This window comes from Bombina bombina, chromosome 1 (assembly GCF_027579735.1).
Source record: "Bombina bombina isolate aBomBom1 chromosome 1, aBomBom1.pri, whole genome shotgun sequence".
NCBI classification, from domain to species: Eukaryota; Metazoa; Chordata; class Amphibia; order Anura; family Bombinatoridae; genus Bombina; species Bombina bombina.
The window spans coordinates 1,431,091,420-1,431,117,543 of record NC_069499.1 but is presented as its reverse complement, the minus strand read 5'-3'; the positions used below and the strand labels follow the sequence as shown (position 1 = coordinate 1,431,117,543).

General features: G+C 38.8%; 1 protein-coding gene across 1 annotated transcript in view; it reads left to right on the top strand.

The window, feature by feature from the left end:
* The first annotated feature begins 1,209 nt into the window (after positions 1-1,209).
* Positions 1,210-26,124, top strand: part of GOLPH3L (golgi phosphoprotein 3 like) — a 160,518-nt gene continuing 135,603 nt past the window's right edge. Inside the window, exons 1-2 of the mRNA XM_053705483.1 lie at positions 1,210-1,349; positions 3,811-3,991. Of these exons, the coding sequence (XP_053561458.1) occupies positions 3,824-3,991 (168 nt within the window). The 5' untranslated portion in view covers positions 1,210-1,349; positions 3,811-3,823. The remainder of the gene's footprint in view (positions 1,350-3,810; positions 3,992-26,124) is intronic.

Sequence of the window (26,124 nt, the reverse complement as noted above, 5' to 3'; positions counted from 1 at the left end):
AATGACCATTGGGCCACTGATTTCACTATGAATATATACAGGGTATATCCCCTTCATAACATGCAATTGTTTTTAGCCTGGCCCAATGGAGTTTTGGGCACAGAAATTGATTCCAACACTGGCATAGGTGCTGTAATTCTCATTTTTGACTAAGTAACTGATATTTTCAAACGCTTAATGACCATTGGGTCACTGATTTTACTGTTAATATATGTAGGGTAGATCCCCCTCAATGACATGCAATTGTTTCTTGTCTGGCCCAATGGTGTTTTGGGCACAGAAATGTATGCCAACCCTGGCATAGGTGCTGTAATTCTCATTTTTGAATAAGTAACAGATATTTCAAAGGGTTAATAACCATTGGGTCACTGATTTCACTATGAATATACACAGTGTAGGTAACTCTCCATGACATGCAATTGTTTTTAGCCTGGCCCAATGGTGTTTTGGGCACAGAAATGTATGCCAACCTTGGCATAGGTGCTGGAATTCTCATTTGAATAAGTAACAGATATTTTCAAAGGGTTAATGACCATTGGGCCACTGATTTCACTATGAATATACACAGGGTAGGTAACTCTCCATGACATGCAATTGTTTTTAGCCTGGCCCAATGATGTTTTGGGCACAGAGATTGATGCCAACCCTGGCATAGGTGCTGTAATTCTCATTTTTGAATAAGTAACAGATATTTTAAAAGGGTTAATAACCATTGGGTCACTGATTTCACTATGCATATATACTGGGTAGATCCCTTCCATGACATTCAATTGTTTTTAGCCTGGCCCAATAAATAAGAAAAAGAAACAGCTTGAGTAAGAAACCAACTTCCTTGTCGTTACAATAAATGGCTTTCAGGGTAAAGTAGCAGTAGCTGGATTGTATGTATTTCATAATAAAACGTAATATATGGGAGTTCAACCTTCTTATCTATCATCTATCAATCAAATCAACATCATTATGGAAGGTGCAGTGAGCGCTCACCTTTTGAAAAAATATCAGTTTACTTCCTCTATAAATATGGCCACCAACAAACCAATCTCCAATTCTGTCCCTGTCTCTTATCAGGCACACTCGCCACTTCCTTGTAGGAATCTCTTATTCACTATTGGTAAATAGAGTAGTTCACAGGCTAACTCAAGCTTGCATGACGCGTGAGACGGCGTGTAACTATCTCGCGATTGGCTAGTTCTAGAGATAATCCGCGATCTGATTGGTGCAATCCCTAAAACGTAGTGCATGACCAGGTGCAATTACTAGGTTGCATTGGATTGTTGAGAGCTGATGTGTCCGAGTCCAGGAAGTGAAGTTTTTCAGTAGCTCAAGTAGGAAAAGAGCAGAGGGAACAGGTAAGAGACGTGTTTGTGCGCGACTTCCTGTACACTGTTATAAATAATAGTTTGTGCGATTTTCAGTCATAATAAAGCCAAGGATAAGTATCGTATTTTGATGTAATAATGAAAAATCTGCCCTGGTGGAAAAGGGATTAAATAGAGGACACTTGTCAAGAAAACCCAACTCTATTAACGTGTACGGATTATTAGATACAGCAATTTTAAACACTGAACTATGTTGTAAAGGTTGTATGTTTTATAAGCATAGATATCTATATTTACATGTACACACAATAAAGTTTAAAATATGTTTTATTCATGAATCCGAGGCGGTTATTCAGATTACATTTTTATTACTCGCTATCAAAATGTCTGCAGAGATGGCAGGTGGTCAAAATTTGCCTCTGTCCTTGGGAGTTGGGAAGATTAGAGGTTAAAAGACAGCACAAGCATGATGTAAGTTTACACACATTTGTCTGATCACAATGGGTGGCCTTTCTTTAGATTCTGGTGCCCCATCATAATGTTTGTAAAACCCTCTGATCACAAGCTAAATTTCCTTTTTTGTTTTTACTTGGGCAGTTTGCTCAAAGTAAACCTGGCAACTAGTTGCATTTTGTGTTTACATTTCATGTACAGTGTTAAAGGGACAAATCTAGAATAAGAATGTTTTAAAGCATGAAAACATTTGTGTTACTGCTCTATTGCTTGGATGTACCTATGTGCTTAACCCAGTGGTGTATTTAGGTTTTGTACTGCCCTAGGCACTCAATATTCTGCTGCCCCCCCCCCCCCCCCCCCAGGTTTTAGGCCTTTTTTAGCCAAAATATATTTTATTTTTCATGGCATTTCCAAAGTAAATGAGAGGAGGGGAGGGTGAGATGGCAGATGATAGAGAAAAGAGTAGGAGGGAGAGGGAATAAAATTTTCTTTAATCAGCGGTTATATTAACCTTTGTCAGCTCTAACCAGATGTAATATTAGCAATCAATTAACTGCTAATTAAAGCCATAAACATTTTTGTTATAAAACTTTCAACAATATGCTGACAGTGGCTTAAGTGACGATACCTTTGAGTCCCTCTGTACATGTGACACAAATATATATTTTTCAGCTATGTGGCACAGGTTTACACATAAAGTGAGCCTGCTGTTACATATTTAAGAAGCACAAACTGCTCCCTTTTTCTTCTCAGACCAATCACCATGACACTAACTCACCCATCTCTAGCGCAACTGGTTGCTCCGGAGCAAGTGGCAGCATTGCACAATAATTCTCTTTTTCAATGTTAAGTTTTGCCTTGCTATGCAATCGCAAGTGACAATTGCAGGTAGACCAGTTCACTACTTGCGAATCTGTACGCCTACAGGTATAGTCGATTTCCCAAACTAACAGCAAACCAATTTTCTTTATCTCAATTGCCAACACTACAAATAAAGCATGGCAGAATCGTAATCCGATGGCCAATGGAAGGCAAAATCAGGCCAATAGAATGCGCACACATGGACTAGATAAAACTTGGCATTGTAGACTGCAGATAACCGCTTCTGAGTGACAGTTGTGACACGCTTGCCATAGGTTTTGCCCCTTACCAACTCCATACCATTATTGTGAGTTATTTTGCAATGCATCATATTTCTGTATGCAAGATGCATATTTATTTCTAAAAAGAAAATGACCTACATAGTTGGGCTTTACAATTGTGGTTTGCTCGTTGGCGTTCCTTGTAAGATTTTGGATTAGTCTTTTTATATCGTGTATGTAACTTATCTCTGATCTTTTATTGAGGAAAAAATAGCGACTCACTCCTTACTAGTCCAACATTTCATACAAATTTGACACACAATAACCTAAATAACCCTGAACTGAAAATGAGAATGTCTGTCTGTAATTTTGCACAATTTATTGTTAATGGAGACACCAATATTTCGGACTTCAAATATAATGTACATTGTACACCGATAACAGAGAAAATATTTTCTTTTCAATTCAGGTAAAGATAAAATAATATACTGTATTTTGTCACTCATATGAGCTATATGGCTACAAAAACTTTTCTCCTATCTGTGAGTGGCATAATTTTCACACCACTGGTGCTATTCTCAGATCTATAAACAGCTGATTCGTGTAGATGTTTAGTTCCTTCCCCTGATTGGCAGGTTAGTGGGTACGTAGTACTTGCGTAGCAATCAGATTCTCACAGATCTGTATCTTTTAAGTGCTCTTGTTATCAATCTAATTTTTTTTAGAAATGGAATGTTCCTTAACAAACTAATCTAGGGTTCTTGGTGCTAGAATGCCCTATTAAAAGTATAGGAAGATATCAGAGAATCTTTTGTTGCTGAGGAAAGCAGACATCATAGTGCTTTCTATTGGTTAGGAGTTAATTTGTAAATGTATTTAAAAGAAAGAAAATTTTAATTTTTGTTCTATTTATTTTTGTACTCTGCTTACATTATGATTTCCTTCCCTTTTAGCTGCCTCAGAAGGATGACCACTTTAATTCGACGTGGTAGACGTGCAGAAGAGGGGCAGGAAAAAAAGGTTGATGAAGAGGATTCTTCCAAAGAACAAGATGAAGAAGGTTCTTCAGATTGTAAAGATATGAGACTCACTCTTATGGAGGAAGTGCTACTTTTGGGATTAAAAGACAAAGAGGTATGTGCAAGAAAATGTCATTTTCGTGCAATACGTTTGAATATCCACCTGGCCAAGATGAGAGGATATGTTTTGGAGTTCCCCTCACTTATTACTCTACCTGAAGTTACCTCTTGTACTGTTTGCTATTTTAGGCAGAGTATGCTTGGTAATAGCTTAAAGGGACGGTCTACTTTAAAGTTGTTATTTGAAAAGATAGATAATCTCTTTATTACCCATTCTCCAGTTATGTATAACCAACACTGTTGTATTAATGTTATTTTTACCGCTGTGATTACTTTGTCTCTGAGCCTCTTCAAACTGTCCTCTTATCTCAGTGCTTTTTTCAAATTAGCATTTTAGCAATTAGTGCTGGCTCCTACATAACTCCATGGGAATGAGCACAATGTTATCTATATGGCACACAAATAAACTAGGACTGTCTGGCTATGAAAAGCTAATAAAATGCACTAAGATAAGAGGGGCCCGCACAGGCTTTGAAACAGGCAAATATTTACAGGTTTAAAGGTTATAAAGTATATTAATATAACAATGTTTGTTGTGCAAAGCTGGGCAACGTATAGTAAAGGCGTTATCTATCTTTTTAAACAATAAAAAAAATCAATTTGACTGTCTCTTTAAGAAAGCAAAGCTGGACTTTTGGTTTCTATGGTGAATTTTTGGACTCGGTACCATAGTGGACATACAGCATTGTATCTACACTTCCCAGTGAGTTTGTTGTGATCTTGCAGGGTGAGGTGAACTGACTAATGTACTGAAATATGCAGTAGAATATACACATACAATTTGATCTTACTGATGACAAAATCAACATTGCCTTTTCATTGTCATGAATAATTCTTATTTGTGTCCTCCCTAAAAATTCTTATTGGCGGTTGTCATGTGATACATTTTAGGCATTACATATAATATAGGACATATTCATATTCTGACATATTCAGTAGCATAATACAACAGGTATAAGTGACCACTTGTATCTTTACATGATTTACAAAGCACTTTATATGTTCATTTCTATGCTGTTTTTTGGTCTGGTATGGTTTACATACTTATACAGAAACAATTGTTTGTTCTTTGACTATACACATTACATCTTGTGTTATTTTTAAGTTTGTTTGGTTTTGTTTTGTTCTTTCAACTTGCATCCTTAATTATTTAACCAGGATTATAATATAAAATGTTTAATTATGCACAGTAAAGCAACTTTGCTATTACACTTTTTTGACATCTTTTTCCTGTACTTTAATTCTGAGAGTTCAGGACTCTAGATTTCACGAACATCGACTTATCTGTCCCTAACTGGCCCAGCACCGGATATAATGTGCTATATATTTGGCAAATATTCTATATTCGGCATTCATTTACTATTATGGCTAAAGGCAACAGCATTAATCTATTTTTGCCATTGGATATATTAGTGTGTTGTACTGTTTCACTAATAAATTCAGTGCCAATAATAGCTTTGTTTATAAAATGAATATTTGCCCATGTCTATATGCATTAATAGAAAAGATTAGCCTGAGAATAATTTGTAGACTTTGAATAAAAAAATAATAAAAAATGTTTAAATATTAAAGAGATAAGTGTAACGTTTTACATATTGTAAAGTACAGGTGGCCCTCGTTTTACAACCGTTCAATTTACACCGTTTCAGAATAACAACCTTTTTTTCCAGTCATGTGACTGCTATTGAGAAGCAGTGCATTTATTAAAATAGCCAGTATGTGGAGCTGTCCGCTTGTGTTGCAGCAAAGCCAAGCAAGCTGAAATTAATCAGTTTAAACAGACCTGAGCTATCAAGCAGATTTCAAAGGAACAAGATCTTCCTGTCTATAAATCAGTCCAGATTGGAATGCATAGAAAGAACCGTTTGCTGAAAAATGCAAGTGAAGTCTGTGTTGTGTGATTATTTTATTAGGTTTATAATGCTGTTTAGCAAATGTTTTTGTTCATTTAACTTAGTTTAATTATATATTCTGTATTGTGTGATTATTTTATTAGGTTTATAATGCTGTTTGGCATTTAAAGTCTTAATTTCAAAGCTTTAAAAATAATGTATTAGGTGTTACTTATGACAATTTTGAGAGGGGCCTGGAACCTATCTCCCTCAACTTCCATTGACTTACATTATAAACTGGGTTTCAATTTACAACGGTTTCGATTTACAACCATTCCTTCTGGAACCTAACCCCGGCGTAAACTGAGGGCTACCTGTAATTTATTTTCTGAAAAGTAATGGGCACAATTAAGTACAGATAAAGTGAACAAAAAATTGCTGTGTGCAGTGCTAAAGTAAATATTTAACAGGGAATTTTTTGACATTGCTGTATTCTACTCAGTCACTGTTTATACTTTATTTGTCCCTAACTACCTTAGACAGAAAAGATTAGATTCAGGAAACCAAGTGGAAGCACCCTTTACTTTTAATGTATTAAGGCCTTGTTTGCTCCTACTTAGCTTATTTGGACAGATCAATCCGGACTTGTTACCATAGCAGACACAGCTAGCCACTCTCACTTTGTTTTGCAGTCTTTTATCTGATAATCCCTGCTATGTCTAATTAGGGACAAATATAGGGCAAGGTTTGGGTTCTGAAACCAACAGTACAGGAAATGGGGGCAAATAAATAATAAAAGTATATTTCACTTTTAAAAATAACCCATACTTAAAAATGTTATATTACTATGTCAGAACGTAAGAAATTCTCAGCTAGGGATAGAGAAGAATGTCCCCATCAGCAAATGATACTTAGCTCTTAAGTGCTAATTGGCAAGCAGGTGTGTTTTACAGCATGTTACCATACTTTTGTTAGATTAATAAACAGGTTTTTCCAGATCTAAAATTACTGTATTTAAACAACAGCAAAAGTTCAGAAGTCTTGTAATTGTGTACTCCCTTACATGTTCCTTGCTGGTATGGCTTTGTATTGAAAGCTCAGCAATACTTGTCAATGCAAAGCCACACTAATAAGGGGGTATTACATTATGGTTTACTAGCATGGAAAAAAGTTATCACTCCACCGATCTGCTGAAATGTCTTACTAGCCCGAAACTAGTGACTATACGGTGAAATGTCACTGTATTTGTGTGTGTCTATATGTGTGTGTGTGTGTGTGTGTGTATATGTGTGTGAGCCTACTTGGATATGCGCTTCAACAAAGGGTACCAAAAAAACAAAGCACATTAGATAATAGTAGTACATTGGAAAGTTGTTTAAAATTGCTTGTTAAATATAAATCCTGATGTTTTTTAACTTTGACTTTACTGTCCCTTTAATACCATTGCTCCCCTACAATTCTATGTACTCAGAATGAACCCCTTACTATGTTTCAAGAAACTCAATAAATAGAAGATAACTATAGTGGAATAGATCTAAACAAGGACCTTTTTACAAATTATTATTATTAAGGCAATGAATATTTTTTCTCCTTCCAATGAAGTACAGCTAAAAAGTTGATCAAATATGTGAGGATTAACCTATTAAACTGGAGATGGTTCACCTCCCAATAATTTCACAATTATCTATGTATTTCTATATGTAGTGTATGTGTATGTATGATTTAAAGGGACAGTCAAGTCCACAAAAAAAAAAAAAAACCTTTCATGATTCAGATAGGGCATGTAATTTTTAAACAATTTTCCAATTTACTTTTATCACCAATTTTGCTTTGTTCTCTGGGTATTCTTAGTCTTGAAAGCTAAACCTAGGAGGTTCATATGCTTATTTCTTAGACCTTGAAGGCCGCCTCTAATCTGAATGCATTTTGAGGGTGTTATTTCATGTGTTTCATATAGATAACATTGAGCTAATGCACATGGTTACCTAGGAGTGAGACTTGATTGGCTAAAATGCAAGTCTGTCAAAAGAACTGAAATAAGGGGGCAGTTTGCAGAGGCTTAGATACAAGGTTAAACGTGTATTACTATAACTGTTTGTTATGCAAAACTGGGGAATGGGTAATAAAGGGATTATCTATCTTTTTAAACAACAACAATTCTGGTGTTGACTGTCCCTTTAAATCAAATCCACCCTGTCCAGAACATGGATGGATATATATATATATATTATTTTACAGAATCAATGGGAATCCTACAATGTGAAATTGTCAGACAATTCTATTCATTAGTATGTTAATTGTCTCTTTAAAGCGATGCAAAACCAAAAAACATTGTGTGGTTCTGACCGCATGCAGTTTTAATCAAAAGTTTCTAATTTTCTTCTATTTTCAAATTTGCTTCATTTCCATGATATTCTTTGTTGAGGAGATACCTAGGAAGGTATCTGGAGCACTATATGGCAGGAAATAGTGCTGCCATTTAGTGCTCTTGCAAATTGCTTTTTATGTCTCCCTAAGAGTAAAAGGGGAAACCAGACGTGGACTTCTTGCACACACTAACAAGGCCCAAAGAGGCCGAAAAGAACGTCTGGGGTTTCTTGTTTTCTCTTGTTCAGAGGAGAATTGCCTGGTATTTTGGGGCTGGACTGTCATTGGGCAGGATCAGACTGATATGCTAAACTATATGTCTTCTCTGTGACAGGCATAGTGTGCTAAAAGACACTGCATCATGGGTGGCACTGGCCTTATGAACAAGCAAGGACATTTTTCCAGCTATTATGTATCGGTTAAGTGTGCGCGTCTATTTTCTCTCTTGCAAATGGGTAACATTCTTGCAAAACTGCTGCCATTTAGTTCTTTAGACACAGAGCATACAAGAGAGAAGAAAATTTGTTAATAGAACTTAGAAGGGTCAGTTCATCCAATAAATGTCACTCTAGCAAATGTGACACAAACTAGTGAGTCAAACAAATACTAAATAGGGAGCGCTATACATAATCGCACCTAAACAGCAAATGGCAAAATAGGATAACAAAAGTGCAGTAATATGCAAAAAATACAATGATTAAAAAAAAAAAAAAAGGAATCCTGGCCGCACGCTGGAAATACCGTCGGGGAAAGATGAGGGACGATCCTAAAAAAGGAAACAGGGGCTCCTCTTGTGCACTATCGTCAGGTAATATGGGTCATAATAAAAGAAAAAGGGCCACTCACATGTGTGACAGCACACAATTGTGCTAAGCAGGTAGGCCAAGACTTCTGAACCGCTCTTCTGACTCCACTCACAGCAAGTAAGGCAGGAAGATCCTGACTCTCGCTCCCAGCACTGTTCTCCACCGGCTCTCAACCCGTCACTGCTGACCTCAGTTGTGTAATTCAGTCACGTGTTTCGGCCATTCCGTGAGCTCCATCGATAATGGATGCACTAGCACAGAAAAGGAGCAAACTATTAAGGCAGAGGTCATTGAGAAAGTAGTACGTTTATACGAAACGCGTTTGACCTTTTATTTAGCCATTTCAATGTGTACTTTTAGCAATGAAGATTAAGATGTTTGTTCAATAAATCTGTTACATTTGTTTTAACTACGTTTTGGATTTCATCTGAGTTGTCGAGTGCGGCCTTCTGTTGGATACTATGTTTCATTTTGAGTACCTGGTGGAGTACTTATTTCCGTTACACTTCTTTCAACACAGCTGACTGACTTGCAGCAGCGCGAAGAATGCTGCGTTTCAGAGGATACAGACACAAGAACTGGAGGTCCTGGAGCGCTTGACGTGATATTTTGTATATTAAGGCAGGGATACTGGATATCCTCAAAAGGTTATAATTATGAACCAAATCAAAAGTGCTGATACAGTGTTAGTTAAAAACATTTATTCAATAAAAACATCAACGCGTTTCATCAGACAGTCTTTTTGAATCACAAATATTTTTTCTAACAGATGGGATACAGCCACCTAAGGGACAAGTTTTAGAGGATAGTGCTTTCCCTTTGATTCTAATCAAATTTCTCATTGTACTTTTTATAATAAGTTTTTGTCATATTCCAAGTGAGTGACAAGTTTGTCATTTTTATTAATTTGTTTTCAACCTACTTTGGTTCCTGTGTGTGCCTTTTGACCTGTGAAAGGAAGGCTAAAATTATGCTGTTATACTATAGAGCTAAGTCATAAGTGAGTACGGCTTTTCATACAAATGAATGCAAAGTTGATTTGATTCTTCACTATTTGCAGTTCTTTTTTCCCTTGAAGGTTACTATAAAAAGGATACCAGACGGTGGATCACTTTATATAGGACTATATCACTTGGTGCAGGGCTTGACAAACCCAGGGAGCCACTGGCTCCTAGAATCTTTCCCCTGGCTCCTAACTTTTAGGGTTAGTCTCCATATACTGATATACAAATACCACAGTCTGACTCCTAAATATTCTTACTAGGGGGGCGTGTCCGACCACCGACCAAGATGGCTGCTTTTCTTTTTAGAGACGTCTACACATCAGAGCCGGCTAAATTCATGTTTTTCGCTTTTAAACTCCACAAACTAAGTTTTCTTTAAAGGGACAGTCTAGTATAAATTAAACTTTCATTATTCAGATAGGACTTTTAATTTTAATCAACTTTCCAATTTACTTTTATCATCAAATTTGCTTTTTTTTCTCTTGGTATTCTTAGTTTAAACTAAACATAGGTAGGCTCATATGCAATTTCTAAGCCTTTGAGGGCTGCCTCTTATCACAGGCTTTTAAATCTCTTTTCAACACAGAGACAGAAAGTACACGTGGGCCATATAGATAACACTGTGTTCAGGCACAGGGGGTTATTTAAGATTTAGCACAAAACAATGCTAAATTTAAGACAATAGATAATAAACAGTCACAGTCATGTGATCAGGGGACTGGAAGAAGGTTCCTAGATACAAGGTAATCACAGAGGTAAAAAGTATATTAATATAACTGTGTTGGTTATGCAAAACTGGTGAATGAGTACTAAAGGGATTATCTATCTTTTAAAACAATAACAATTCTATGGTAGACTGTCCCTTTAAGAGCAGTAGTGAAGATTACTATTTGTGGCATTGACCTTTTTCTTTTTTTTTTTCTCTAACAAGAACCTTTAGTCTGGCAGATTTATACAGCGTGGTATGCAGCAGAGGCCTGGGAGCGGCCCAGACCTACATCTGTCCTCCCACTTTTCTGATAAATCAGATTGACCAGCCATTTGTGTTGAAGAACAAACCTTTTTTCCTACCTACCATAATAACTAAGGCTACTTTATATAAGCCAGTCAATATTTGGTTCAGAACTCTGGTCAGCACTTGTTTATTGGTGGGTGAATGTATCCACCAATCAGCAAGAACAACCCAGGTTGTTCACCAAAAATGGGCCGGCATCTAAACTTACATTCTTGCTTTTCAAATAAAAATACCAAGAGAATTAAGAAAATTTGATAATAGGAGTAAATTAGAAAGTTGCTTAAAATTGCATGCTCTATCTGAATCACGAAAGAAAAGATTTGGGTTCAGTGTCCCTTTAACTCCTTACTATTGAAGAGTCACTGGATGTCCATGGCGATCCGCAAGATAATCCAAAAGGCTGGTCTAACATGGCGAGAGCAGGAGTGAGGGGCCCTAGCTATCCGATCATAGATAAATACCTTTATGCCTGGAAGGTTGTCATTGAAGAGACCTCTGAGAGTCTCACCTGAGCCATAAGACAGGGCACATCGTCCCTGCTGCTAGAGATCTACTTTGGAGAGACTGATGCAGGAACTTTAACAATATCCTATGCAACCTCTTTATGACAAATGCTAAGAACTGTCTGTGGAATTCTTTGCTACGCCATTAAGAAAAATTATCTGGAATATTGAAGTGGGGAAGGTTGAAATAATCCGTTAATTTGGCACTTTACTTAGCCCACAAGTTGAATTTTCTGAACATAAAAGGGACTCTGTATTTAGTACATTGCTAACTATAGTATATGGTTTTTAGCTTCATTCGATACCAATTTACACTACACTTTTTTTTGTTTTGTTTTTTTTTTCTATCCATGCCTGTAGTCTCTTACTACACTTTGTTAGATATTTGTGTGATACTATCAGAATGTTTATCTCAAATGGTTTAACTTATATACCTGTTAGTATATCTGTGCAATCATTGGGAAAGGGGCTTATTTTTCTATATTAAGCATGGTAGTTTATATTGCTCAGTTTCCCTAATACCACTATTGCTACTTTTCTTGACATCCAGCGATTTTGAAGAGCACCATTGCCACATATACAATTGGGTTACCACACATGCTAGGGATTGAACCTATCTTTGCAGAGTAGAGCTGTGTGAACCTTTTTGAAAGAACTACGACTTGGCACTTAACTATAAGCTATTCTAGCACAGTATTGGGGTATCAAAACATAAATTCCCGGATTGACAAACTGCCATTAAAACCATTTTAGCTGGAGGTAAAAATCCTGACTACATTTATTTACACGAAATAAGAATCTCATAGCTTTAGATCCATTAGAGAATGTTCCAGATATACAGAACCCTCCTTTAGCATGACATAAAGTATCCTTGGCAAATTTTACACCATATATCCTTTGTTTATTAGATATTCAAGTCTAAGTCTGATTGCTTGTTGGGATCTTTAAAGAATAAGCTCCCTGATATAATAAAGACCCTCCTTTATAGGTATCTACTACTGAGGTCCATGAGTGACTTTATCCATAACTAAGAGGTTTAAACTTGAGGTTACGATTAACTGTATACTGAAACATAAGTCAGACTCTAATTAACCTATTTGGAACTCAGCAATACTTGCTACATAAGGCATGTATACTGAAGCAGTAAGTTGGACTCTTATTTATCCATGTGGAATGAGCCTAAAAGTCTTACCTTTTTATGCTGGTGATAAGCGTGTAACTTTCTGTATGTCTGCAGAAAGAATTGGACACATGCATGAACTGTTAGCACTTTTGCTTTGCAGTATTGCTCCATATCAGGCCGTTCTCCTCAAACCGCGCCTTGCTCTGGCTGTGGGTCTAAGTTTTCCTTGACACAGTGCCGCGGCAGCAAAGCGCTGTTTGAAAAAAAAGTCAAATACCAGTAAAATATGGAGCAGTGCTGCAAAGTAGCAGCACATTAATGTTTGGCTCTGCCCCCTAGCTTTTCCAGAATGTAAGATGCTCTTGTGAGCAATGCACATTTTTTATTTGTATTTTTTACCTTATGTGACGTTAGACCAAGAGCAAAGGAAACAAATTATTTTAATAGTCATTTTAAAAAAAATTATGTTTTCTCTGCAGGTATTTTGCAATGTGATTATAAAACTTTAAAAGTTGATTTATTCTCTAGTTAATCAGCACATGCAATTGAGCTGGTGTGTAACTGCCTAATTTTAAAATGACCTGCAGAAAGTTTTTCACAAAAACAAATTAATTGGAGAAACTGACAAAAACGTTCTGCCCTTGTGTGTGTGAGATTTTTTTTTTTTTTTTTGGATTAGTAAACATAACCTCTAAATAGGGTTTAAACCCCCCCAGATATAGATATACAGGAAGACTTTACTAAGAAACTTTAAATCTTCCTAGTGTCGGAGTCCAGTTTTACAGACTGTATGGAAATAGTAATATCATAACACACCCTTGCAGGAGTGTCAACGAGGAAGTGTTTTTTGCTTTTTGTCACCTCCCTTGAGATCCTGTTGAACATAGTTGCAGGTGTAAAGCATTGTCTGGCTGCTGTGCAGGTTTCCTATTTAATATTTAACCTGAGTCTACAATCTGCCCTTCATATCCTGGAATAGATCAGGGTCATTGGTGTACATTTTAAATGGTGTTCTGAGCTTTGGTGTTTGTTAGTAATTTTCTGAATAGTATAAATCAGATTACAACTAGGTTTATATATAAATGTGTTATAGTTTTAGTTTAGATTTAATTTAGTCTGTATTGTCAATTCTGTCTTAAAAGTACTTTTTTAAAAATGGTGTTTTGCAAGTAAATACTGCATTGTTGTGCAGTCTAGAGGCATAAAAAGCCCCTTTAATCTCTCCTACAGTGACCAATTTATAGACGGATATAAATGTGCTTCTGCCCTGATGGTGTAGAGCATTGGTCTCAAAGTGGGGCCCCAGGGCCATATGCGGCCCTCAAAATAGTTTAATCTGGCCCTCCATTGTTTAATAAGCCATTAGTTTGGGCTGTCATTTTAATTATATATTTTTTTAGTGTTTTGAGAGGTGTAACTAGTTGATGTTCTATTTAGGCACTCACAAGATAAATATAAAGGCAAGCATCCCGTGTAGACTCCCATCATGCACTGCTTGGATAAATGTCACTTTTTACATTGTTATACAGTCCCCGATCACTTCACTTTGTACTCGCAATATATAGACAACTGTGTATGTCTATTGTGGGCTACAACTCCCACCATGCCCTACTGCTTGGGTAAGTTGCCAGTTCCGTAGCACTTATTCAGATGAAGCGGCCCCCATGGGAGAAGAACACTGAAAAATTGGCATAATAAATGAGTAAAATTAAACTTTTGTTTTTCACTCACAAGCACATTTACAGGGAATTAAAGGGATAGTAAACTAAACACTTTGAGAATTGTGTATTCAATGTTTAGTTATGGAGATGGAAACAACTCTGCAATATATTTTCATTATTTATTTTTCCCCTTTTTAATGTAATTGTAGCTCTGAAAATTAAGTAATTTCTAATTCTCAGAACGTGAAATGCACCCTGATTGCTTCTCAACGCTAAACTTGCTACATATTGACACTGATTGGCTGCAAACCAATTTTACTTTATACTAAATGTATGGCAGTGGCTAGCCTTGCTGTCTGTGGACTAAAGCCCAGGTTGGCCCCTACAAATAAGGCAAATGGTGGGTGGAGTTTGGCTATTGAAAATGAATTGCTGTAAAAACATGTTTATATGTTGGCTGATATTATATTCTATAGCAAAACTAATTCCTTGTAATTACAAGCTGTTTACTGTCCCATTAAATTGAGGTTTTTGTCCTGACTGCACTTCTAAGCACCAAATCTCTTTGTCGTCATCAGCACATTTAGTAGGTTATATCTGCATGAGTCACCGAACCACTCTAACCTGTTCAGCAAGGTAATTCAGGAAAATGTTTAATAATTTGTCTCACCCTAGTAACACTCACCAAGAAAGGTTGGCCCTTTAACTAGTTTCTGGACAGGAAACCCAAAGCCTGAGACCTGAACTTTATCAGGTGGATATAAACTTTCACCTTCCTACTATCATCTCTTACCATTGTTTTGTATTTATTAACCATATATACAAAATATATTCTGTTCTCTGGACAGGATGGGTTTAAACGTTTAGTATCTTGTACCATCCCCCCCACTCATTACTTCTTTAGATTTATTATAATCATCCTATATTTTAGTGGCCTGTATGTGTTTTCACTAACTTGCATATTTCTTTCAGGCTATTATATTTCAATGTTTTTTGGCATTTAACACTTTCAGGCATACATAGGTCAGGGGCACCTTTTTGAATTTTACTCTCATTATGGGCCAGATTACAAGTGGAGGGGTGTATTGCGGGGGGTTGCGCTCATCCGGTTTGCCCCCACACACGCACTTTTTTTTTTTTTTTCTCCATTGACTTCTATGGGGATATACGTGAACGCACACATGATATTCTAACTTTGGATTTTTGTGCTCATCAGGTTAGCGCAAGAGCGAAAACAGTTTACTTTTAACTTATAATATGAGTGCAACCGGACGAACGCAAAAATTTATGTGTGTGTTACATATAATGTTTGACTATGTAAGTATGTGTGTGTGTATATAATATATATATATATATATATATATATATATATATATATATATATATATATATATATATATATATATATTGTAGGAGAGATCACCAAAATTATCTTTTTGCCCCATGCAGTAGTGCTGAAAGTGAAAGCTTAGCATCAAACGACTACTGATAACAGAAACAGACTGATTGCTGAACATACAGAGATGCTTCTGTTCCTTAAAAAGAACATTCTACTAACTTTTGAAAATTTATTTTAATTGCTAGATTGCCTTTTATTCTGCTAGTTGTTATGTTGCACAATTATGCTCAAAACATACTGTACTCTGAGGAACATCCTTAGCTTATATAATTGAAGGAAAAGTGTTCTTAGAAAAAATTAAGTTAATTCCTATTAACACACATCCTTACAATAATAGGACTAGATTTAGATTACATTTGATATGTAAGCTTTACCAATTCTCTGTTCACATTTCTAACTCCATAGATTTTAATGGAGTTAGACATGCAATGAGAGCATTGGTTAAAGCTTACCAGTCAAAATCTTAGCTAGCCCATAGTGTCATTCCCCATGTTTAAACAGTGCACTGGTATATTTTTTACTGTATTGCACTTTTGGTTGGTTTTGATATTACATTTGTTTTTTATTGTTGTTGTTATGAATATATTTTAATGTAATATTTTTATAAACATGTTCTGTGAAATTTCTTCGAGTTTTTACAACTTTGTGAAAACAAGCAAATAAAACCGTTTTATTATTTCATGTCTTTTGAGTTACAGTTCTTCATAATTATAAAGAAGCTATCTTAAATCATTAGTCTGTATTGTGCTTTGGACACTGTCACATGACATTAAAAAAAATATTGGTAATTGGTATCGGCGAGTATCAAGTGATTTATTGGATTGATCGGTTTTTCAATTATCCCAGGATGGGCCGGAGTCTGCTACCTCTAGGCCTCCTGCTGCGGAGGAACCAGCCTTTAGATTTAAGATTGAACACTTACGTTTTCTTCTAAAGGAGGTTCTGTCTACATTAGAGGTTCCAGAGGCCAAGTTGCCTGATGAACCTTTGATCCCTAAATTAGACAGAGTTTACGAGGACAGGGTAGTGCCGTTAACTTTCCTGTACCTGTAAAAATGGCAAACATTAAGAACGAGTGGGATAGAATTGGATCTTCCTTTTCCCCTTTGTCTTCCTTTTAAAAAATGTATTCCCAGTCGCAGACTCTCAATTGGAATTGTGGGGTTCCGTTCCTGAGGTGGATGGTGCTATCTCAACACTGGCCAAGCGTACTACTATCCCACTTGAGGATAGCTCGTCGTTCAGAAAGCTGATGGATAAGAAGAATGCTGAGGCAGTGGAACGGTGATTATTCAGATCTGGCTTAACAGATTTCCCTGGACAACCGGTCGAGAGAATCACTCTATCAGGATGGGGAGCTGTTTGGGGTGCCAAGACGGCACAGGACCTGTGGTCTCAGGAGGAACGCTTCCTCCCGATCAACATTCTGGAACTTCAAGCAATCTTCAATGCTCTGAAGGCTTGGCCTCTTCTGGGTTCGTCCCTGTTTATCAGATTCCAATCAGACAATATAACCTTGGTGGCTTACATAAACCATCAGGGGGGAACGAGAAGCTCCCTAGCGATGAGGGGAAGTATCTTGGATTTTGGAGTGGGCGGAGGCCGACAGCTGTTTGCTGTCAGCGATCCAAATTCCAGGTGTGGACAACTGGGAAGCGGATTTTCTCAGCAGACAATCCTTTCATTCTGGGGAATGGTCTCTCCATCCCGAAGTGTTTGCGGAGATATGCAGCAGGTGGGGGATGCCAGAGATAGATCTCATGGCGTCTTGTCTCAATACCAAGCTACCCAGATATGGATTGAGGTCCAGGGATCCACAGGCGGAGCTAATAGATGCATTAGCGGTGCCTTGGAGGTTCAGTCTAATCTACCTTTTCCCGCCATTTCCACACCTTCCTTGCGTAGTGGCCCGCATCAAGTAGGAGAGGGCATCAGTGATATTGATTGCACCATCATGGCTGCGAAGGATGTGGTTCGCGGATCTGGTGGGGATGTCATCTTTTCCTCCATGGAAATTACCTTGTCACAGGGATCTGCTGGAACAAGGTCCTTTTTGTTCATCAAAATCTAGATTCTCTGAGGCTGACTGCATCGAGATTGAACGCTTAGTCCTAGCCAAGAGAAGTTTTTCTGAGAGAGTTATTGATACTGTCATTCAAGCTCGTAAGACGGTTACTCGTCGCATCTATCATAAGGGTTGGAGAACCTATTTATTCTGGTGTGAAGAGCGTGGATTTCCCTGGCATAAGGTTAAGGTTGCCAGGATCCTATTGTTTCTCCAGGATGGACTGGAGAAGGGTCTTTCTGCCAGTTCCCTGAGGGGACAGATTTCAGCCCTGTCTGTTTTACCGCACAAGAGGCTCTCTGAGCTTCCAAATGTGCAGTCTTTTGTTAAGGCTCTGGTTAGGATCAGACCCGTGTTCAGATTTAAGGCTCCTCCTTGGAGTCTGAATCTTGCTCTTAAAGTGAGGGTCAACTTTGATGAATGAAAGCCCGGTTTTTATTAAAAACGGTGGAACTTTCATTCATCAAAGTTTATAAAGCAGCCATTTTGTTTAAAAATGTACCTCTCTCCTCTTCAGGCGGTGCAGCTTCCCCCGCCTGGAGATCCTCTCTTCACACGTCAGCAATGACTGATCCGGCTTCCTCCAATCACGACTTCCCCCCCTGCCGCCCAGGGGAATCATTGCCTAAGGCCATGCCATGATTGGAGGAAGTCTGATTAGTCGTTGCTGATGTGTGAAGAGAGGATCTCTGTGCGGGGGGGGGAGCTGCTCCGGCTGTGAAGAGGAGTGCGGTAAGTTTTTAAACAAAACAGCTCCTTTCTAAACTTTGATGAATTAAAGTGCCCCTGTTTTTAATAATAGTTTTAAAAAACGGACTTTCATTCATCAAAGTTGATCTTCACTTTAAAGTTTTGCAGTGGGCTCCGTTTTGAACCTATGCATAAAATTGACATTAAGTTGTTATCCTTGAAGGTTCTTTTTCTACTGGCTATTGCTTCTACGCACAGAGTATCTGAGATTGCCGCCTTGCAATGCGAGCCTCCTTATCTGGTGTTCCATTCTGATAAGGCTGTCCTACCTACTAAGTTAGGGTTTCTCCCCTAAGGTCGTTTCAAACCGCAACGTCAATCAAGAGATTGTGGTTCCTTCCTTGTGTCCGAATACTTCTTCTTCTTTGAAGGAACGTTTGCTTCAAAATTTGGCTGTGGTTTGAGCCTTGAAGTTCTATCTTCAGGCTACTAAGGATTTTAGACAAACTCCTTCCTTGTTTGTTGCCTATTCTGGGAAGCGTAAGGGGCAGAAGGTCTCTGCGACTTCCTTGTCTTTTTGGTTAAGGAGTGTTATCTGCTTAGCTTATGGGACTGCGGGAATTAAGGCTCATTTTACTAGAGCAGTGGCTTCCTCTTGGGCCTTTAAGAAAGAGGCTACCTGGTCCTCTTACATAATTTTTCTTAATTTTACAAGTTTGATGCTTTTGCTTCAGCTGAAGCAGCCTTTGGGAGAAAAGGCTGTGGTGCCCTCAGATTAGGGTCCGCCTCTATTTTTGTCCCTCCCGTTATCATTCAGTGTCCTCTAGAGCTTGGGTATAAGTTTCCCAACTGTAAGGAATGAAGCCATGGACTCTCCTTGTATTAAGAAGGAAAACATAAATTATGGTTACCAGATTATTTCATTTCCTTCTGTATAAGGAGAGTCCACGGCCCCTGCCCGTGTTCTCTGATGGGCGGCCCCCTAATTATATTTTTCTTCTGGCACCTTTTTATACCCTGATATTTCTCCTACTGTTCCTTGTTCCCTCGGCAGAATGACTGGGGGAGGTGGGAGAGGTATTTAAAGGGACACTGAGCCCAATTTTTTTTTCTTTCGTGATTCAGATAGAGCATGCAACTTTCTAATTTACTCCTATTATCAATTTTTCTTCGTTCTCTTGCTATCTTTATTTGAAAAAGAAGGCATCTAAGCTATTTTTTAGTTCAGAACCTTGACAGCACTTGTTTATTGGTCGGTTAATTTAATCCACCAATCAGCAAGAACAACCCAGGTTGTTCACCAAAATGGGCCGTCATCTAAACTTATTCTTGCTTATCAAATAAAGATACCAAGAGAACGAAGAAAAATTGATAATAGGAGTAAATTAGAAAGTTGCTTAAAATTGCATGCTCTGTCTGAATCACAAAAGGAAAAAAAATGGGTTCAGTGTCCTTTTAAGCCTTTGGCTGGGGTGTCTTTGACTCCTTCTGGTGGCCAGGTTCAGTATTTTCCAACAGTAAGGAATGAAGCAATGGACTCTCCTTATACAGAAGGAAATGAAATTATCCGATAAGCATATTTTATGTTTTTGCAGCAGTGCCAAGAAAAACAAAAGGCTTCCTGCTACTGCAGAGGTCTTGAATTGCTGCATTTTTCACTTTTTTGTAAAATTGTGTGTCCTTTTTATCTCTTAAAGGCACAGTAACGTTTTTTTCAAATTGTGCTTTTTATTTGATTAAAGTGATTCCAAGCCTGTTGGTGTATACTACTAGTCTGTTTAACATGTCTGTCACCAAGGAAAATCCTTGTTCAATATGTTTAGAAGCCATGGTGGAACCCCCTCTCAGAATGTGTCCCTCTTGCACTAATATGTCTATACACTTTAAGGATCATATTATTGATCTTAAAGATGTGGCCCTAGATGATTTTCACACTGAAGGTAACGAGAATAGTCCGTCTACCTCTCCCCATGTGTCACAACCAGTTACGCCCGCTCAAGCGCTGCCTAGTACCTCTAGTGCGTCTGCTCCTTTTACATTACAACAACTAGCGGCAGTCATGGATAATTCCCTTGCAGCTTTCTTATCGAAACTGCCTGTGTTACCTGCAAAGCGTGATAGCTCTGTTTTAAGAACAGATTATGAGCATTCTGAAGCTTTGGTAGCCTTATCTGATGTACCCTCACAACGCTCTGAAGTGGGGGTGAGGGATTTGATGTCTGAGGGAGAAATTTCCGATTCAGGAAAGGTTTCTCATCAGTCAGATTCAGATACATTTGTTTTAAATTTAAATTCGAACACCTCCGCGTATTGCTCAGGGAGGTATTAGCTACTCTGGATGATTGCGAGCCTATGGTGGTCCCAGAGAAATTGTGTAAAATGGACAAGTACCTAGAGGTCCCTGTATACACTGATGCGTTTCCGGTCCCTAAGAGGATTGCGGATATCGTTACTAGGGAGTGGGATAGACCAGGTGTCCCTTTTGTTCCCCCCCTATTTTTAAGAAAATGTTCCCCATAACTGACCCCATGCGGGACTCGTGGCAGACAGTCCCTAAGGTAGAGGGGGCTGTTTCTTCTCTTGCTAAACGCACAACCATGCCAATTGAAGACAGTTGTGCTTTTAAAGACCCTATGGATAAAAAGTTAGAGGGTTTACTTAAGAAAATTTTTGTTCAACAAGGTTTTCTTCTCCAACCTATTGCCTGCATTATTCCTGTAACTACTGCAGCTGCTTTCTGGTTTGAGGCGCTGGAGGACTTGCTCTAGACGGAAACCTCATATGACGAAATTATGGATAGAATTAAGCCTCTAAAGCTGGCTAATTCTTTTATCATAGATGCCGCTTTGCAATTAGCTAAGTTAGCGGCAAAGAATTCAGGTTTTGCCATTATGGCGCGCAGAGCGCTTTGGCTCAAGTCCTGGTCGGCCGATGTGTCGTCAAAATCCAAACTATTAAATATCCCTTTCAAAGGAAAGACCCTCTTCGGGCCAGAATTGAAAGAGATTATTTCAGAAATCACCGGGGGAAAGGGCCATGCTCTCCCTCAGGACCAGCCTTTTAAGGCTAAGAACAAAGCTAATTTTCGCTCCTTTCGTGATTTCAGGAGCGGTTGCCCTTCAGCCTCTCCAGCTGCAAAGCCAGAGGGTAACGATTCACAGCCCAAGGCAACATGGAAGCCTTACCAGGGCTGGAACAAGGGTAAACAGGCCAAAAAGCCTGCAGCTGCCACCAAGACAGCGTGAAGGGGTAGCCCCCGATCCGGGACCGGATCTAGTAGGGGGCAGACTCTCTTCGCTTAGGCCTGGGCAAGAGACGTCCACGATCCCTGGGCATTAGAGATTGTTTCCCAGGGATATCTTCTAGAATTCAAGGACTCCCCTCCAAGGGGAAGGTTCCACATTTCTCGTCTGTCCACAGATCAGACAAAGGAAGAAGCGTTTTTACACTGTGTAGAAGATCTACATACAACGGGAGTGATACACCCGGTTCCAATTGCAGAACAAGGACTGGGTTTTTACTCAAACCTGTTTGTGGTTCCCAAAAAAGAAGGAACTTTCAGACCAATCTTAGATCTAAAACTTCTAAAAAGGTTCCTCAGAGTCCCATCATTCAAGATGGAGAACATTCGGATAATCTTACTTATGATCCAGGAAGGTCAATATATGACTACCGTGGATCTAAAGGATGCGTAACTACACATTCCTATCCACAAAGATCATCATCAGTTTTTCAAGTTTGCTTTTCTAGACAAGCATTACCAGTTTGTGGCTCTTCCTTTCGGGTCGGCCACTGCTTCCAGAATTTTCACAAAGGTGCTAGGGTCCCTCTTAGCGGTTCTAAGACCACGGGGCATAGCAGCGGCACCTTTCCTAGACGACATCTTAATTCAGGCGCTGTCTTTCCAAAGAGCCAAGTCTCACATGGAGATTGTATTGGTTTTTCTGAGGTCTCACGGGTGGAAGGTGAACATCATAAAGAGTTCTCTCTCCCCACTCACAGGACATTACTACTGTAGCTTACATCAATCATCAAGGGGGAACAAAGAGTTCTCTAATGATGACGACAGTAACCAAGATAATCAGGTGGGCGGAGAATCACTCCTGCCATCTCTCAGCAAGTCACATCCCAGGAACTGGGAGGTGGATTTTCTAAGTCGTCAGACTTTTCACCCAGGGGAGTGGGAACTCCACCCGGAGGTGTTTGCCCAGCTGACTCAGCTTGGGCATTCCAGACTTGGATCTGATGACGTCCCATCAGATCTCTAAACTTTCTCTCTATGGCCTGCGTGCCCACGCAGGACTTGGTATGCAGACCTAGTGGACATGTCATCTGTTCCACCATGGATGCTGCTGATGAGGCAGGATCTTCTAATACAGGGTCTGTTCAAGCATCCAAATCTAATTTCTTTACGTCTGACTGCTTGGAGATTGAACGTGGTTTCTGAGTCCGTTATAGTTACTCTGATTCAGGCTAGTAAGCCTGTCCCCAGGAAAATCTATCATAAGATATGGCGAAAATATCTTTGTTGGTGTGAATCCAGGGGTCACTCATGGAGTAAGATTAGGATTCCCAGGACATTGTCTTTCCTCCAAGAAGGATTGGACAAAGGATTGTCAGCTAGTCCCTTAAAAAGACAGATATCTGCTCTGTCTATTCTTTTACACAAGTGTCTGGCAGAGGTTCCAGACGTACAGGTGTCTACTCAGGCTTTAGTGAGAATCTAGCCTGTCTATAAGACTGCGGCTCCGCCATGGAGTCTAAATCTAGTTCTTTCAGTTCTTCAAGGGGTTCAGTTTGAACCTTTACATTCCATAGATATTAAGTTGTTATCTTGGAAAATTTTTGTTTTGGTAGCTATCTCTTCTACTCGAAGAGTCTCAGTTATTTGCCTTACAGTGTGATTCACCTTTCACTGGTGTTCCATGCAGATAAGGTAGTTTTTACGTTCCATACCTGGTTTTCTTCATAAGGTTATTTCTAACAAGAATATTAACCAGGAAATTGTTGTTCCTTCTCTGTATTCAAAGAAGGAACGTCGGTTAAATAATCCTGATGTGGTTCGTGCTTTAAAGTTCTACTTACAAGCAACTAAGGATTTCAGACAAACATCTTCCTTTTGTGTGTCTATTCTGGTAAGAGGAGAGGTCAGAAAGCGACTGTTACCTCTCTTTCCTTTTGGCTGAAAAGCATCATCCGTTTGGCCTACGAGACTGCTGGCCAGCAGCTTCCTGAAACAATTACTGCTCATTCTAGCAGAGCAGTGGCTTCCACATGAGCGTTTAAAAAACAAAGCTTCTGTTGAACACATTTGTAAGGCAGCGACTTGGTCTTCGCTGCATACTTTTTCCAAATTTTACATATTTGATACTTTTGCTTCCTTGGAGGCTATTTTTGGGAGAAAGGTTTTACAAGCAGCGGTGCCTTCCGTTTAAAGGGTACCTGTCTTGTTCCCTCCCTTCATCCGTGTCCTAAAGCTTTGGTATTGGTATCCCACAAGTAATGGATGAATCCGTGGACTGGATACACCTTGCAAGAGAAAACAGAATTTATGCTTACCTGATAAATTTCTTTCTCTTGCGGTGTATCCAGTCCACGGCCCGCCCTGGCATTTAAGTCAGGTAAATTTTTTTTGTTTAAACTACAGTCACCACTGCACCCTATGGTTTCTCCTTTTTCTTCCTAACCTTTGGTCGAATGACTGGGGGGTGGAGCTAGAGGGGGAGCTATATGGACAGCTCTGCTGTATGCTCTCTTTGCCACTTCCTGTAGGGAAGGAGAATATCCCACAAGTAATGGATAAATCCGTGGACTGGATACACCGCAAGAGAAAGTAATTTATCAGGTAAGCATAAATTCTGTTTTTCTTTTTACAACATGTTATGCGAATATCCAATTAAAATGTGTTACGTACGGCACTACAAGACATAAATAAAAAAAAAAATAGTCAGAACTGCGGGTGGGAGTGCTGTCTATGACAGGGCAAGTGGAGGGCACTTGTGTTCCGTGGGACTGTAATCCAAGCCCCAGGGCCTAATTTTAAAGAGCCAGAGTCTCCCTGGCACCAGGGTTTATCGATCCCTGACTTATCAAACAATTATATTCCTCTCTTCTGTCATCTCCATAGACTCAGTTTTCAACTGATATCCTTATCAATCCTTAAACATTAAACAAATACATTGAGAATGTAATATAAAATGTTTACACAGGATGGGGTGAGACATCCAAACTGGAGCTTTTAATAGAGCGTGACTCACGATATTGGGAGTGCTTAGTTAGCGCAGTGGGCCTACAGGGTTTTGTCATTACTATATCTGGCCTTATGGGGGCATAGTCTATTGGTTTATCAGACATTATCTCTGATCTTATATTCTATCTGTGTGTGGTATTTTTTTTTCCGAGGACATTATGGAGTAATCTAGCACTGCCTCCACTGATATCAGCATGGCTGAAAGGGGAACCTGTGAGATTGCTGTCCCTAGGAATAAATGCCTAATTTGTAAATCGTTGTCTGTATTCCCTCCTGCACAGTTGTGCCATACTTGTTTAGTCTGTGTTCTACAAACATTCCCCAGCCCCTAGCGTATCCATGGCAGTGTCGCCACCTTTTTACGTTACACAGGGTGGGGGGACTGAGTTTGCTCCTGGATTTAAGAAACCACTACAATCTGCAGTTTTTGAAGCTATAGCGACTACCCCTTCTCCAAGCAATCGTAGTCTCAAATCTTAGTCAAGTAATTCCTATAGGAATATTACCCCAGCCCAACTTGCTAGGGATTCTAAGGTGGATTCCTCTGTCTCATGGAGAGGTTTCCTCTGAGGACTCTGAGTCAGACTCGGACAAGGAAACCGAGGATATTACATATCAGTTCAAGATGGAAAACCTGCATTCTTTATTAAATTAAGTTTTATAGACATTGGGTGTACAGGAGTCTAGACCAACTAAAGAAAAGCCTATTCAGAAGCTGGATATGATCTTTAGGCCAAGGACTAAAGCCCCAGATGCATTTCCAGTTGTTACGTTAATTTCCCAAATCATTGTTAAGGAATGAGACAAGCCTTGTGTGCCCTTTATTTCTTCACCTTCTTTCAGGGAGCTTTTTCCTGTGCCTGTAGCTAATTTAGAAATGTGGAGATCTGGCCCTAACTTGGATGGGGCAATCTCCATGTTAGCTAGGAGAACTACTATTCCCTTGGAAGACAATATGTCTTTCAAAGATTGTAAGAAAAGAAAACTAGAGGGTTTTCTCAGGAAAACTTTCTTACAGTGGTTGGTATCACTTCAGTGGCAGGAACTGCTGCTTTTTGGTGTGATTCTTTGAATAACCTTGTCTTTGAGGAATCTCCTCTAGAGGATATTCAGGAGCCTATTCAATGCCTGAAGAGAGCAAACTTTCATTTGTTATGCGGTGATTCAAATAATTTGCATGAATTCAGAAAATACAGCCTTAGCTGTCTTGTGCCAAAGGACTCTGGCTAAAGTTTTGGTCCGCAAATATGGTTTCTACGTCCAGGTTACTCACACTTGCCTTCAAGCAGTGTTAATTTTGTTGACTAAAACTAGACTAAAATGACTATAAAACTAAAGAAATTCTAATGACTAAAATACGACTAAAACTAAAATTACATTTTAGTTAAAAGACTATGACTAAAACTAAATCAA